The following is a 14,646-nucleotide window of genomic DNA, read 5'->3' as shown; positions in this document are numbered from 1 at the left end:
AGGACAAGTTTAGCATCAACACATGGGATGTAAGTTTGACAGACAGACAGAAGACATAGTGGCTGGGTGTTGGGTTATCAAATAGTTTTCCCAGTAAATGAAATATCTTATATAAACAAGGAGGCATCGTGACTTGTCGCATATCCCTTCACATTCTCAACAGAGACAACAAGAGAGACTTTGTGTTTTATTGGGATTTTAATGAATAACAAGACTGTCTTCTTGAACCCTGTGTGAGTGCACACAGAATGCCTTGGGTCTACGTGTTAGTATTTCAGCTCAAAACAGTTGCTATGTTTTCATCAATGTATTGCTATAGTGCATGGAGTTTCACTCGACTATGCCACAGTTCAAACATAAAGCACTGCTTGGTTGCCTTGCATCAGGAACTTTCAATGCTGAACACAAGACATATATTTACATGTGTGATCACACACAACCCAGTGAGGATCCAGATGAGAACGTTCTCTGCACGCTATTGCTTGGAGTCAGATGCAACGAAGTCATGGTCAGATGTGGGACGCTGCTTGAAATCAACCACCATTTTGCCTGAGATGGACTTGGTAATTTCCAGGTCACCAAGAGTGAGTGAGTGAGTGAGTTGGGTTTAATGCCACTTTTAACAGTATTCCAGTTACATCGCGGCGTGTCAGCTTAATGTGGGAGGAAAGCCCGAAGTGATGCAGGTCTCAGACGTTTACCAGTTCGGTAAAACCCACGAGCACGGGTATGGTGCTGACAAACCTAGAAACATAATCGGGGCGAACCGGGATTCGAACCCACAATCATAGGTTTCTGGCGTGCCCAAGGAACGCAACTCTGCACAGCGAATCGCGGCGCCTTAGACGACTGGGCCACCCGTGCCCCCAGGTCACCAAGAAGCAAGTCTGGATGGACACTTAGAAGTTTGAACAACATCCACAAAAGGATGGACTTCGCCATGAGCAGACAATGGTATACAACAAACAAATCAAACAGAAGAACTGTTAGTGGATGTAGCCACTCTGTTGAGGTGTTTTCCATTTGTATTAATCTGTATTCAGATCTCCACTATCATCATTACTGTGATGAAACTGTTAGTTTTCAGTGTCTACCGTATAAGGATGACTCCAATAAGGATTTCTTATCCCGCTCTTGTGGTTACTCTGCAGGATAATGGCTAACTTTTAGTGTCTACCATCATAGCAACAACTTTCAGTGTCTACCATATATCCACGTACATCTGGCATGTCTCCTATAAGGATTACTTGTCCCGCTCTTGTGGTTACTCTGCAGGATAATGGCTAACTTTTAGTGTCTACCACCATAGCCACAACTTTCAGTGTCTACCATATAGCCGTGTACATCTGGCAGGACTTCCAATAAGGATTACTTGTCCTGCTCTTGTGGTTACTCTGCAGGATAATGGCAAACTTTTAGTGTCTACCACCATAGCCACAACTTTCAGTGTCTACCATATATCCACCTACATCTGGCATGTTTCCAATAAGGATTACTTGTCCGAGTCCAGTGCTTACTCTGAGGGAGAATGGCTGACTTTCAGTGTCTACTATATAGCCATGTACATCCGGCATGACTTCCAATAAGGATTACTTGGCCGGGTCTAGTGGTTACCCTGCATGCTCAAGTACATCTTGCATGACTTCTGATGAGGAATCAAAGACGTACGATACTTATAGAACTTTCCACATACACACAGAAAGGTCTGCCTCCTATGTTCCACCTGTATGTGATTAAACCTAGAGCCATGGGAAGAGAACGTTTTGTCACATTCCAGACAAACAAAACTATGAGCTCTATCAGATTGGGTATTTGAGGTGTAACTGAAATTGATATTTGGGAGGAGGAATCTTGTGTTTCGGCCTTGCGATTGGTCTGCTATAGGAAAACATTCTCCCATGTAAGACCTGGCATTTTTGGATGAGCCGAAATTCGTGTATGGCAGGTCACCTGAAAGTAACAAAAACATCCATGTTCTCATTTTATCAGTGTGATCGAGTTCTTCTCTTTGTTAACTAATGAGTGAGTGAGTATGGCTTTATGCTGCTTTTAGCAATATTCCAGCAATATCACGGCGGGGGACACCAGAAATGGGCTTCACACATTGTACCCATGTCGGGAATCGAACGTGGGTCTTCGGTGTGACGAGCGAACGCTTTAACCACTAGGCTACCCGACCGCCCCTGTTAACTAATGAGTACTGTTTTGTTTGCATTCATAGATGAATCTGCTGTTTTGTTCTTGTACAGGTATTTCATGCAGGTTTGGACAACTTCACAAGTATGTTGGATGCGTAACAATGTACAGTAAAGCTTCATTGACAAAAGAGCACAAACATATTCTGTATTCTATTTCTGTGCAAGTCAATGCTGTCTGATTAACTCAAAGGCCGAGGTCTTCATAAGTTTTATTCATAAGAAAATTATTTTGACAGTGGCATGTATTTTTGATGCAAGCATTCTTGTATCCATGACATACACTTCTTGATGAATTAAATACATGAATCCAAACAAAAAAACTGGCCCACAAAAAGAGCTTTCAAGAAAATAGTTTTCCATGTATTTCACCCTGGTAATATTGGACTTAAATGAGTATTCTTAAGATTGTTACACAATACCCTTGCATATTATGTGATTTACTCACACAGCAGTCAACTAACCATGCAATGACCAGTATCACAGGTAACAACATAATCAAACTATAAGTATAAACAGACACACATCAGCTTGGTGCAACCAGTACCAATGCATTGATCCATAAACAGTGTGAAACAAATCTTTCCACATCATAGTCTTTTGTACTTCAACTTAACTCCTGGATGGGACACCCTTTCTTGAGACAACTCCTTGCCACTTTTTATAAGTATTATTACTGTTTCGTGAATACTATGTTCTTACTCAATGTTCAGAAACCTAGGAGCCCTTGTGTTCCCTATGCATTGAGCATCTCTTCTGGTGACTCGCAAGAGCAGTCTGATACTTGTAGGTTCTCCCACATTCACATAGGAAAGTCACATTTTCATGAATAGCCTTAATATGATAATTCAGACCCCAACTTTTGCTGAAGGATTTACTACACTGAGGACACTGGAAGAGTTTGGGGCTTGGCCCTGTGTTGATGGCTACACTCGGCCCACAGTCATACTGATACAGCTCTCCCACATCAGGATGAGACAGTATTTGACTAGCGACTCCACCATGACTATACCCTTGTGACTGGGGATACCTAGACATGCCATAACCTGGGACACCTGAAAATAACAAAAAGCCAAATTGGTGTATCGTGGCTTCATATATAATATCCCATGATATCAAATTACTGCTAGTTAGCAAAAGCAAAACTCAACTTATAACATATGGGATTAGCCACGAATGTCACTGCTTATCGTTCAGAATACAAACAAGCCACCTAATGTCTGAAGTTTCTTTAAAGGGAAATTTCTCTCATCTCGTACAAAACTGGGAGACAGCAATTAACACAAAACACAATTGTTCCTGATATTAATTTCTTCTGAACATGACGCAACAAAATAATATCTTGAAATTCCTGTCAAAGGAACACTTGTAACAATAAAAAGAATGCAGAGCTACTTTTCTGGGGAAAGTGAGTGAGTGAGTGAGTATGGTTTTACACCGCTTTTAGCAATATTCCAGCAATAGCACGGCAGGGGACACCAGAAAGAAATAGGCTTCACACATTGGACATTGTCGGGAATGGAACCCAGGTCTTCGGCGTGACGAGCGAACGCTTTAACCACTAGGCTAGCCGACCGCCCCTTTCTGGGGAAAGACACACACAAGTTACATTCCGCTATTTCTACAAAAGGGCTGTCTTGCTGCCAGTATAAACTCCAGAGACAAAACTTTGCATGACACGTCAACATACTTAACCTATACTGAAGGAAAGTGGGGAAAAAAGCCCAAATAACAGATGACAACAGGTATGGTGCCTGCAGAGCAAGGTAATTAAGGAATCGAAGTTTCAAATCCACAAACGTCAGATCCGGGCAGAAAATGCATACAGCTTGTTGAGTCTCAGATCACTGTGCCCCGAACAGGTTAAACTGTCATGGCCATCTGCTGTGTGACCTAGCCTTTCACAATCGAAAGCATGACCTTCCATGTTAGCTTCAGTATATAGTTACAATATGCCAGATCATTTATCTCACTCAGTAGAAGTCGCAAACCCCAAGATCTCAATTACAGCTGCTCATTTCGAAGAGTACAAATAAATAGTACAAGTAAATAGTGAGTAAGCCTTGCAAAACTATTGATCTTCATGATCTGATATGGTTATCCATGCTTGCCATAAATGGCAACAATGCTTGCCGTAAGACTAATGAGATCGGGTGGTCAGGCTTGCTGATTTGGTTGATGCATGTCATCTGATCCCAATTGCGTGGATCGATGCTCATGATGTCAATCACTGGACTGTCTGGGCCATTATTCCAGCTTGAATATTGCTGAGTGCGGCGTTAAACAAGAAACAATAATATGGCTATCATCTCTGTGCCAGAAAATGACACTTCTTTTGATGAAAAGCAAGAGTTGTTTGATGCTTGTATACCTTCCCACACAGACACTGGTAGGTAATTTTCTCATGCACGGCTTTAATGTGATAGAACAAGGTGCTTCTTTTGAAGAACTTTTCACAGTGGGGGCAAGGGTAAAGTTTGGAGGATTTGGGATCTTTGGATGGAGTGTTGCCTAGCGGAGCAACTGAACAGTCCCATTGAGGAGAATAGCCAACAGCTCCCATGGGAGGAATGTTCTTATGAATTCCTGAATCGGAGTCTCCATAATCACAGACATCTGAAAGCAACAAAAAGCCAAAATGGATTTGGGATTTGGATATTTGGCGCATATTTCTCCATCAGTCACACATTCCATGGAATACCACACATCACCATAACTAGCTTGTGAGCCAGAACATTCTGATGAAATGATGAGCAGGATATGAATCATCATGCAATGGCTTACTTTCAAATGAATGTGGCAGTCATGGAAGGTAATCATGAAATGCTGGATAGTTAGGATTTCAGTCCTCAATATTTTCTTAACAGAATAAGGGCAGAATGTTTCCTAAATTTTCTGAGTGGGGTTAACTATCTTGAGGTCAAGGGTTTCTCTGGATGCCTGCTCAATTCTGTAACGGACTCAGAAACCCCCCCATTAATTACAACAATAAGAAAAAAGAAGAAGAGTCATTTACTAATGCTGGTGCCTGAGGTCAAGAATAGATATACTCTCCTTTGGTACGTGTTCATGCTCCACAGGGGGCACTGCGATTCCCTGTGCAGAGTTGCGTCCCTTGGGCACGCCAGAAACCTATGATTGAGGGTCTGAATCCCAGTTTGCCCCGATTTTGTTTCTAGGTTTGTCAGCACCATACCCGTGCTCGTGGGTTTCACTGAAGTGCTAAACGTCTGGAATACTGTTAAAAGGGACGTTAAACCCAACTCACTCACTCACGCTCCACAAATCAATTTTATTGACTTGATAAAGTAGATCTTCGAGTTAATGCATAGGCTTCTATTGACAAAGCTTACTGGACTTGTCTTCTCTCACTTATGGAGTGAACAGCATTATCTTTGTTGCAATCCATACAGAGGACATTTCTTCTGATGAAAAGCCAGTGCTGTCTGGTACTTGTACGACTTTCCACACTCACAAGCAAAAGTTATTTTCTGATGTATTGCCTTTATATGATAATAAAGACCCCTTTTCTTGAAAGATTTGTTGCAATATGGACATGGGTATAGCCTGCCTGAATTGTGATCAAATGATGGTGCATTGAACGGAAAATCTGTGTACTGAGTCCCTGAATTGTCTGAAGACGTCGGAATAGTTACTCCAGATTCTGAATAGTTCATGTGAGATCCCAAATCTGAGCCTCCATAACCATAGTAATCTGAAAGTAATAAAAAAGCCAAAATGGAATTTGGGGAAGTTTTATTACCATTGACAAGAACGATACACAAACATTTGGCATAGTGCTTAGGTAATGATCTTAACAATTACATAATGCCTTATGACATTATGACTTCCATAGGATTACTTTGCCCAGCCTACACTTTCTACAGGTGTAGTAACTTGATGCATAGTGGAGAGTGAGGTCTTATGTTACTATAAACAATACCTTAACATCACACAGGGGGCATGAAGAACAAACTTCAAACGTTTGAACCATGTGGACATTGAACATCCACCTTTAGCTTACAAGAAAAAAATACATTCCTAATGAAAAGATCAAGATGATCTTTTTTATGAACATTTTTATGTCTAATCATTACGTTGTTAGAATCTATATAGTGAGTGAGTGAGTATGGTTTTTATGCCCCTTTTAGCAATATTCCAGCCATATCACGGCGAGGGACACCAGAAATAGGCTTGGTACACTGGACCCATGTCAGGAATCGAACCTGGGTCTTCGGGGTGACAAGCGAACGCTTTAACCACTAGGCTACCCGAAAAGTTGTCACAATTGTAATAAAGATGTATATTATCCACATCACCATGACAATTGTCATACATATCCAACTTCCAGATGCCTCTGAAGGATGTAGCAAATGCATTTTACCTAGGAGACTAGTCCCTCCAATAGGAATGCATGTTTTCCAGGCTAACAATAATATTTTCATTTTATTTTTTGACACTATCAATAAGTGTGGCATAGTTGTTATTCTGTTGATTGTGCAATGGGCATCAGCCATGCATCAATGGGTCAGTCAGTCAACACACCCCAGCTTGGGGGTAGTTCAACCTCAGTTTTGTGGTCAACAACCAACTGCTAGTAGTGAGTGAGTGAGGGAGTATGGTTTTACGCCGCTTTTAGCAATATTCCAGCAATATCACGGCGGGGGACCCCAGAAATGGGCTTCACACATTGTACCCATGTTGGGAATCGAACCCGGGGCCCGGGTCTTCGGCATGACGAGCGAACACTTTAACCACTAGGCTACCTGACCGCGCCCCAACTGCTAGTATACTATAATCAACCACACCGCCAGGCTCCTTTGACTCAAACATTTAATAAGAACATGCCTAGGGATCATGAGACAAATACAGGTCACACTTTTTTCTGTGTACACGTAAACTTGTCTTGTATCTGTAAGACTTCCCACAAACACACTGGAATGTCACCTTGTCATGGACGGCTGTCTTGTGATAAAACAAACCGGAGTCGTCAACGAAGGACTTGTCACACAATAGACATTTGTAAGGCTTAGGTCTATTTTGAATATATGGTTGAACAAAAAAGGAGGTGTTGATGTTTTCTGAGTTAGATATACGACTTGTTTCAACTGGAAGCAAGACATGTCTCCTGCCTCCCACTTGGGAACTATCCACCCACGAAGTGCCATACCCATGAAAATCTGAAAGTAACAAAAAACCAGTTCTGAAGTCCGTCCTCGCCTGACACTATTCACCAAATCTTAATTAAAAACAGACGTAATGCACATGCAATGACCAAGTAACTTTCTATTGACACATTCTTCGCCTTGTCCAAAATCCTCAAAATCACAGCTGACTTCCAATTTCATGCTCATCCAAAACTCATTGAATATCTGTGATGTTTATGCCACATTCCCAGGAGACAAATCAAATATCGTTATTGTCTTGAGAGCAGTTGCTTGCTGGAATCGTATACTCCAATATCACGACATCAAAAAGGCCCATCAATAATACTTGGGTAGGGGGTATGGTTTGATTTGAATTCCGAACAGTTTCATGAATGTGTAAACCGTAAGTCGTTATCCTAGTTAAATATAAAGAATTATCATTGGCACTTTTATTAAAACTATCAATAATAATATTGTCACAATCTGACTTATTCACTCAAAAATAGTCATAAGATGTCTACAAGGCCTGTGAGAGATTTGAACAGCAAGGCGTCCCATTCATCAAGACATGTGATGGAGGTAAAATGAAAGGACTTGCTTTTGTTAAAGACACGAAAGAGTCTGTCAGTAAGTCGGGCTCGATTAATCATACAAAACTTGCAAAATTGCAACCTATTATTGAAAAAGGCAACCTGATATTAGTCCACATGCACCAAATGCATGTCAATATATTTTAAATGTCAAGTTCAAAACTTGTGCTAACAAAATCTATCTTTAAACACACTCAATACCTCTAAGCTTATTTACCATACAACACCACTGATCCCTGTGTGATGTGTAATTTGTCACGCTTTCTTTGGCTTGACGTCATCATATGATCAAACTGTGGGCACTTCAAGAATGTGTGACATGTCCCAATTGTGTGTTACAGCAATGTGTTATTAAATGACACTGGCAGCAGACTGGCCTGGTACAACTTTCATAAATTTATGGGACCCAGGTGCAACCTGGTTTGTCTGGTGCAACCTGGTTTTCACGGCAAGATGCACATGATGCAAGTTACATCAAGTTCTTTAAATCATGCCTAGTAATGCGATGAATGCCATGTCAGAAATAATGTACCACATCGTGTTTGGCCAGTTGTGACAGGCACTGTAAATATTTTGAGATTACAAACACAGCATGGTAGAATAAATGGTTTCAGTAAGATGAGCAATCGGTTCCAGATTCTTCAAACTGTGATGTCACTATGTAAAAAAAATGACACTGCTTTCTCAGCCAGGAAACGTCCACCAAATGTTGCATGTAGATATTGTGAAACCCAGACTACTAGCACTTTGAGTTACACCTATCCAAGACACAAATGTCCAGCACAAGTTTTCTGATGAAACACAAGTGCAGTCCTATACTTGTACGACTTTCCACAAACACATTCAAATGTGATCTTTTCATGAATGGCCTTCACATGGTAGTCTCGACCACAGCTCTTCCCGAACACTTTATCACAATGTAGACATGGATATATTTTCTTATTTTGGGGAATGGATCTGGAGTAGAACCTGTTGGAGGTCTGATAATCTGATGCCAAAGCAATTGTGTTTGAACTGAATGAAGCAAAATTGTCCTCAGGTGATCCATACTCAGTAAATGCTACCACCTGATTGGCCCCATATTCTCCATAACCATGGTAACCTGAAAACAACAGAAAGTCCAGACCTTAGAATGCTGGTTCTACTGAAAATCATACTATGTTTTGAGTGTTTGAACTTAAGTGTGTCTCCAAAACCCAAGAGAATAAATTAAGAACTGAACCTATCTGAAGTCTACAATGATTTGGTAAGTCCAGCATATCTCAGCTTTCACCCTGACATTAAGAGTGGTTCTGGGCACATTTGGATTTGATTTTATACATTTAGATATTTAAATTTTTTTTTAAAAGAGCTTTATTTCTGGTATAAAATGTCAGCCTACCATCCTTTAGAAAAGGCTGAAGGTCAAGAACATACTGCAGGGCAATGAGATTTGTGCCAGATTTGAGACAAGCGCAACAGAAGTCGAACTCAATTGAGATTCCTTAGAAGTCGACTGAGGTCAATGTCAAACCTTGCAGTTATGTTAAATCTTATACAAGTTATTATTTGTATTATCCATGTTACAACTTCGACCGACAACAGCTACAAAATAGCACAGAGAGAAATTGGTATAACTCAGGACAAATATGTTCTCAAAATGTCCCCAAAGTGAACAGATCCACAAATATCACCTATATGCCGTAAAAAAACTAATTCATGAATAAATAATAACCATTATTGTCCTGTTTCCAACCAAGATTATAAGAAGACTGCATAATCTCATCAGGTCAGTTTTTTTCAAGACATCTGGAAATTGTCTTCTTGTTGTGTATGGCCAGTATTCTTCATGTGTCGTTTCAATCCTGATATGTAAGAGTATGTCTGGCCACATACACAAGCAAACTTCAGTCCTCTATGTTGGGAACGAATGTGTTCTTCCTTCTTCTGTCTAGAAGCAAACATATTACCACATTCCTCACACTGAGCAGTTTTCTTTTTGTCTGGAGTTTTCAAATTAAGAAATTCATTGCATCTCTTGGCATGTTCAATAAGACTGTTCTTAAAGTGAAACTGTTTGTGACATCCTGGGCAGAAATGTGGTCTCTGATTTCTGTGAATATCCATAAGGTGTTCCTGCAATTCAGTATCATTGCTGAAGAGAATTCCACAATCCTCAAACAAGCACCTGTTCTCACTATCCATGTGGGCTACCATGTGTTTGCTCATGTCATCTCTACTCAACACAATCCCACAAACTTGGCAGTCAATTTGAGAATCAGCAGCGCCCTCTTCTGGCTCTCCTTGGTAAAGGGAGGTAACTAGTTGCCTGGGAAACATCTCACTTCCTGACGTCCCAATTCTGAGGTTTCCTGTGCAGAGGAAAAGGTCACTATAAAGTTCTGTTTTCAGTTGTCTTTTCAACTTTCTTCCCCCACACAAAAAGCTCATACCACGGGGATATATAATATTCTGGACAGGATTAACCATTTCCGTAATGATCCTGATCCGGTGTATGAGAATTCTATACCTCTGACAACAAGATTCTTCATTCACAGTAGCCAAGGACAACCAATCACAATGCAACAGGACAGAAAACCTTCCCTGAAGTGCAACTGACATTTCTTCAGACTTTTGCCGATCAGATAAGAATGAGTCAGATACATATGCAGAAACAAATGTAAGACTCTTTGCACTATACCTATAGGATGGCCAGACAGACAATACCACACTAGAAAGTTCAAACCACTGAAACATGAGTGTTCCACAGAAGTAATTACCCGTCAATATCACATATCAGTCAATTCAACTAGTCATTTATTATATCTCATGGAAGTTGGTCATTACAAAGCATCGAAGTGGTAATATCAAACTCAGCATTTAATAACAGCATGATTCGATTTAAATGGAAAAATTCGTGCTTTGCAAGTTGAGAAACAAGTCTCCACTGTATTTTAAATGTTTTTTCCGTATCACAACTATAGTTATCTCCAGGTGTCAAAATAAACTTTTCAGTTATCACTGTACATATATATATATGTATATATGTCGCTCATCAAGACGAGAGTTTGGTGTATCGTGCAACCACGAAACAGATCTCTTTGAAATACACTGTGCACAATACGATACACTGCCAATGAGTAAAAAGGGAGATAATCCCCCACCAGATCTGTATCAATTCGGCACGATGGCAATAATCAGCATATTATGGGATAGCACAAGGTTAATGTCAAGCAAAGTTGGGTAGATTGCAAAGACTCAACATAAAATTTCATCAACAGTGAAGTGTGGTTTTGCAAAAAACACCAGCACCATTAATTTGGTGTACTTTCTAAGACCCTCATTTACAAATATGATAAACTTTCTTGCAAAACCATATTTTACTGTGATGACATATACATATGACATACATTCAATTAAAATATTCTACATTTATACTATTTAAAGGAAACATCATAATGTTTGTGTCAGGTCAGGAAAAATATGTGCAAAATAAGTTTTATATTGAAGCAATACCCCAAACTGTCATAAGAATGAACCAATATAAATTGTTGCCAAATACCAAATTTATTGAAATACTTATCAAGTTCTAAACAAGAGAAAAGAGATATAACCATAGCGTCAAATACATAAAGACTTCTTGGAACACAGTGTACCATATTTGCCATAATAAACCCCATAACAGTGACGTATAAACTCATTTATGAATTCAGTGGTAATATTATTGCGTTCATTCTTTCTCTATGATGTATCTAGAATCCCACAGGTCACCTAGTGTGTTGCATGTTGAATGATGTAAAAGTGAGGATGTTATGTTAAATATGGTACACCAGTAAGCATGGTACTGAGAGCTTATTTTGCAGTATTTTACCAATGTTTTAGACCTGGTCTATTGTTGATGAGCTTGAGACGTCCTAGCCCAGGCCACAGTTGAATCAGGAAGCCAGTGTGTGGACTTACCTTGTGATGTCAGGAACCACGCCCCCTTCATCGCTATACTGTGGCACTGGGTGTGTCAACATGGCAAGTGACAAGATGGATTATGAAGAGTCAGTCTTACACTTTCTGATTTGGTTTTTCATGAACTTTCAAATGAATAGCTATTTAGTTCATTATCAATCTTGTCAGTCACATATATGCATAAAACACACATTAAATAATTAGCCTACTCAACATTTCAATAAATATTTAAAATTCAAATGATGAAATGCAGCAATTTGCAAAAGAAAAATTAAGAAAGTGCATTTATGACATCGACATAAAAACATTGTTTGAAGAAACTGGTTCCAATCATGTTTGGAACAAATTTTCTGTGAACTCTAACGCACTTTCCAAATACGAACTGTCACAATTTTCACCCATGTTACTTGCTGCATTTCAAAATATGCATCAACAATCAAAAACTTTCAAATGAAATGGAAACATCGTGATTTCTAGTCAGAAACTCATTACAAAATCTTCAAATTGAGCTCACATTTCTAAACTCTGTTAACTGAAAAAAAATGTGATCTTCTATAGCGATCTGTTTATTTTTTCAGGTTTAGGATGATGTATCATTTCAAGTGAAGTTCCTGGACTGCTGAGCTTTCAGGCCAGAACTATCATTCATGAGTGCATGTCAAACTAATACAGGACTAAATGAGGGTCATTTTACACCAGGAAGGAGAATTTGAGTACTTTTCTGGCGTGAAAACTGAAATGATGCCAGTTTAATATTGCACACATTTTGTATCAGTGCTGGATCAATCGTCACACCATGTTGAGAACATTGTCCATTAATAATACCTGTTTAGATGTAGTCAGAAACAGCGTTTGAAAAATCAAGACATACAGATCAAGGTCTTACATTATAAGTCAACTAAGTGATATCCTACAAATGGACGAAATTTACAACTATTGAATGTTCTACAGCGGCAATCACTATCAACTGTACAGAACAATGGACAACACATTCTATTTCATCAAATAAACCAAAGAAGCATCAAATGTTAACATGTCAATATATCATGAATTTTGAAAATAATGAAAATTTCAAAGCAACCAATCAGCTGCAACAACTTGCGGGTTAAGGGGAGACAATTTACTTGAATTATTTCCCTTTGATATTCTGGAGCTTGAGATAAGCTATGCTATTGAATGAAATGCTTCATAGCACTGATCGAAACCGTAAAGTTATTTTTATGCATATCTATTATGTGATTTCAAGGTAATTATCTAAAAATGACTAAAAAGAATGTGTTAATTCACATGACCAAAATCATCTTCCCGAGGCAAGAGAGTTAACTGACAAGAAAAGTCCAGTTTCCACCCTTGCCAAACTAGGCTGGTATTATGAAGTTACATTTTGGCTGGACTAACGTCTATTCAAAGTCCAATCAAAAACGCGTAACGAAATCAAAATCCGGTTCATAAACTGTTGAGATGATTTCAGTCGATTGCAGGATTTGTAAAGCATGTGCACCGCCAACTCGTTGTCAACAGATATTTTCCAAATCCTTTCATGAATTTAATCAAGGTGCTCATGTGATTTGATGCACTTTGCGATGTAAGACTCGTTTTATCACAATATTGATCTTGATTATCGATCAGATCATCTTGACTGGGCGCCACCATCTCGTTTGAATCAAATGCAAGCGATACGAAAGGTGGAATCTGATTGGTGCATAGGAGAAATTTAGAAGGGTCATAACTCGTAATAACCACTGGTGGCGCTACGATGGAGCCCAGGAATTCCAGTCTGGTTTGGCAAGGGTGGAAACTGGACTTTTAACTCTCTTGCCTCGGGAAGATGGACCAAAGTGGCCACAAAAATCATGGGTGAATTGGATGAAAATTTACTGCAAGTGATGAGAACTTGTCTACAAATTGATGAAATAACACGGAAGGTGATGTCCAGGTACTGCAGGGATTATTGAAGTTTAAAACAAGATCTTGGAGTTTGGTTCTCAACGAATGAAATTGTTCAAGCACTGTACAAAATACAGATAAGCAGGTCAATTCCAATGTAAATTCTCTGTAACAACTGATATTTTCAATCATACATAAACAAAGGATACATCCGCAGACAAGTAACCTGCATGCATGCATGCACCTAATTCAGTAAGGGGGCATCTGTTTGAATACTTCCAATTTCACACTTAACATTGAACCATATGGCTAAATGATTTAACACAGAGAAATATAACACTATTGGTATTAAAAATGTGTTCATTTTTCCTGCAAAGTAAGAATAGAACTCCCAGTCATATCATACTCGTATGTTATTTTCAAAGAATGCAGTTCTTAACATTCCCTGCTAAATTTATGTTCAAATCTATTTATGTCACAACCCATTTGTCTAAAGTCAGAGGCTACTTGTTTTAATTTCCAATCTTTGGGGAACTCTTTCTTATCACTGTTTATTGAACTGTTTACGGGTCATTAAGGTATCTTGTTGAAACACTATATTTGGCAAGTTTCTTGTGGTTATTGACTCTTTTCCAAAGACAACTGCAATACAAAATGTCCACTTATCCCGCAGAATGACAATGCCCAACCCCTACCAAAACGCAGAGGTTTCAGGTTTCCTGACTGTCCCTGATCTGAAGTCCCCAAACCTGAACCTTTTTCCTGTCTTTCCCTGAGTTGCTATAGCTTTAATAACCCCCCCCAGTATATGCCACAATGTGTTCAATTCACTGCCATGAAGATTCCGGGGTAGAATAGGTCTTCAGCAACCCATGCTTGCCATAAAAG

At 39.4% G+C, this 14,646-nt stretch overlaps 1 protein-coding gene across 22 annotated transcripts in view; it reads right to left on the bottom strand.

Annotated features, from left to right (window-relative positions):
- The window catches only part of LOC139447268 (uncharacterized), a 97,629-nt gene that overhangs the window by 81,129 nt on the left and 1,854 nt on the right, over positions 1 to 14,646 (bottom strand). The window contains exon 3 of one of the 22 annotated variants that reach the window (XM_071228554.1): positions 2,519 to 3,250. The exons of 17 other annotated variants lie outside the window; for them this stretch is intronic. In XM_071228554.1, coding sequence (XP_071084655.1) covers positions 2,913 to 3,250 — 338 coding nt within the window. In that variant the 3' untranslated portion in view covers positions 2,519 to 2,912. 4 more of the 22 variants (XM_071228563.1, XM_071228559.1, XM_071228557.1 and 1 more) reach the window with 4 other exon arrangements.

This window comes from Haliotis cracherodii, unplaced genomic scaffold (assembly GCF_022045235.1).
Source record: "Haliotis cracherodii isolate W230 unplaced genomic scaffold, xgHalCrac1.p SCAF_7, whole genome shotgun sequence".
In the NCBI taxonomy this organism is placed as follows: Eukaryota; Metazoa; Mollusca; class Gastropoda; order Lepetellida; family Haliotidae; genus Haliotis; species Haliotis cracherodii.
Note: the sequence above shows the minus strand (reverse complement) of the source record. Positions and strands in the feature narration are given on the sequence as shown.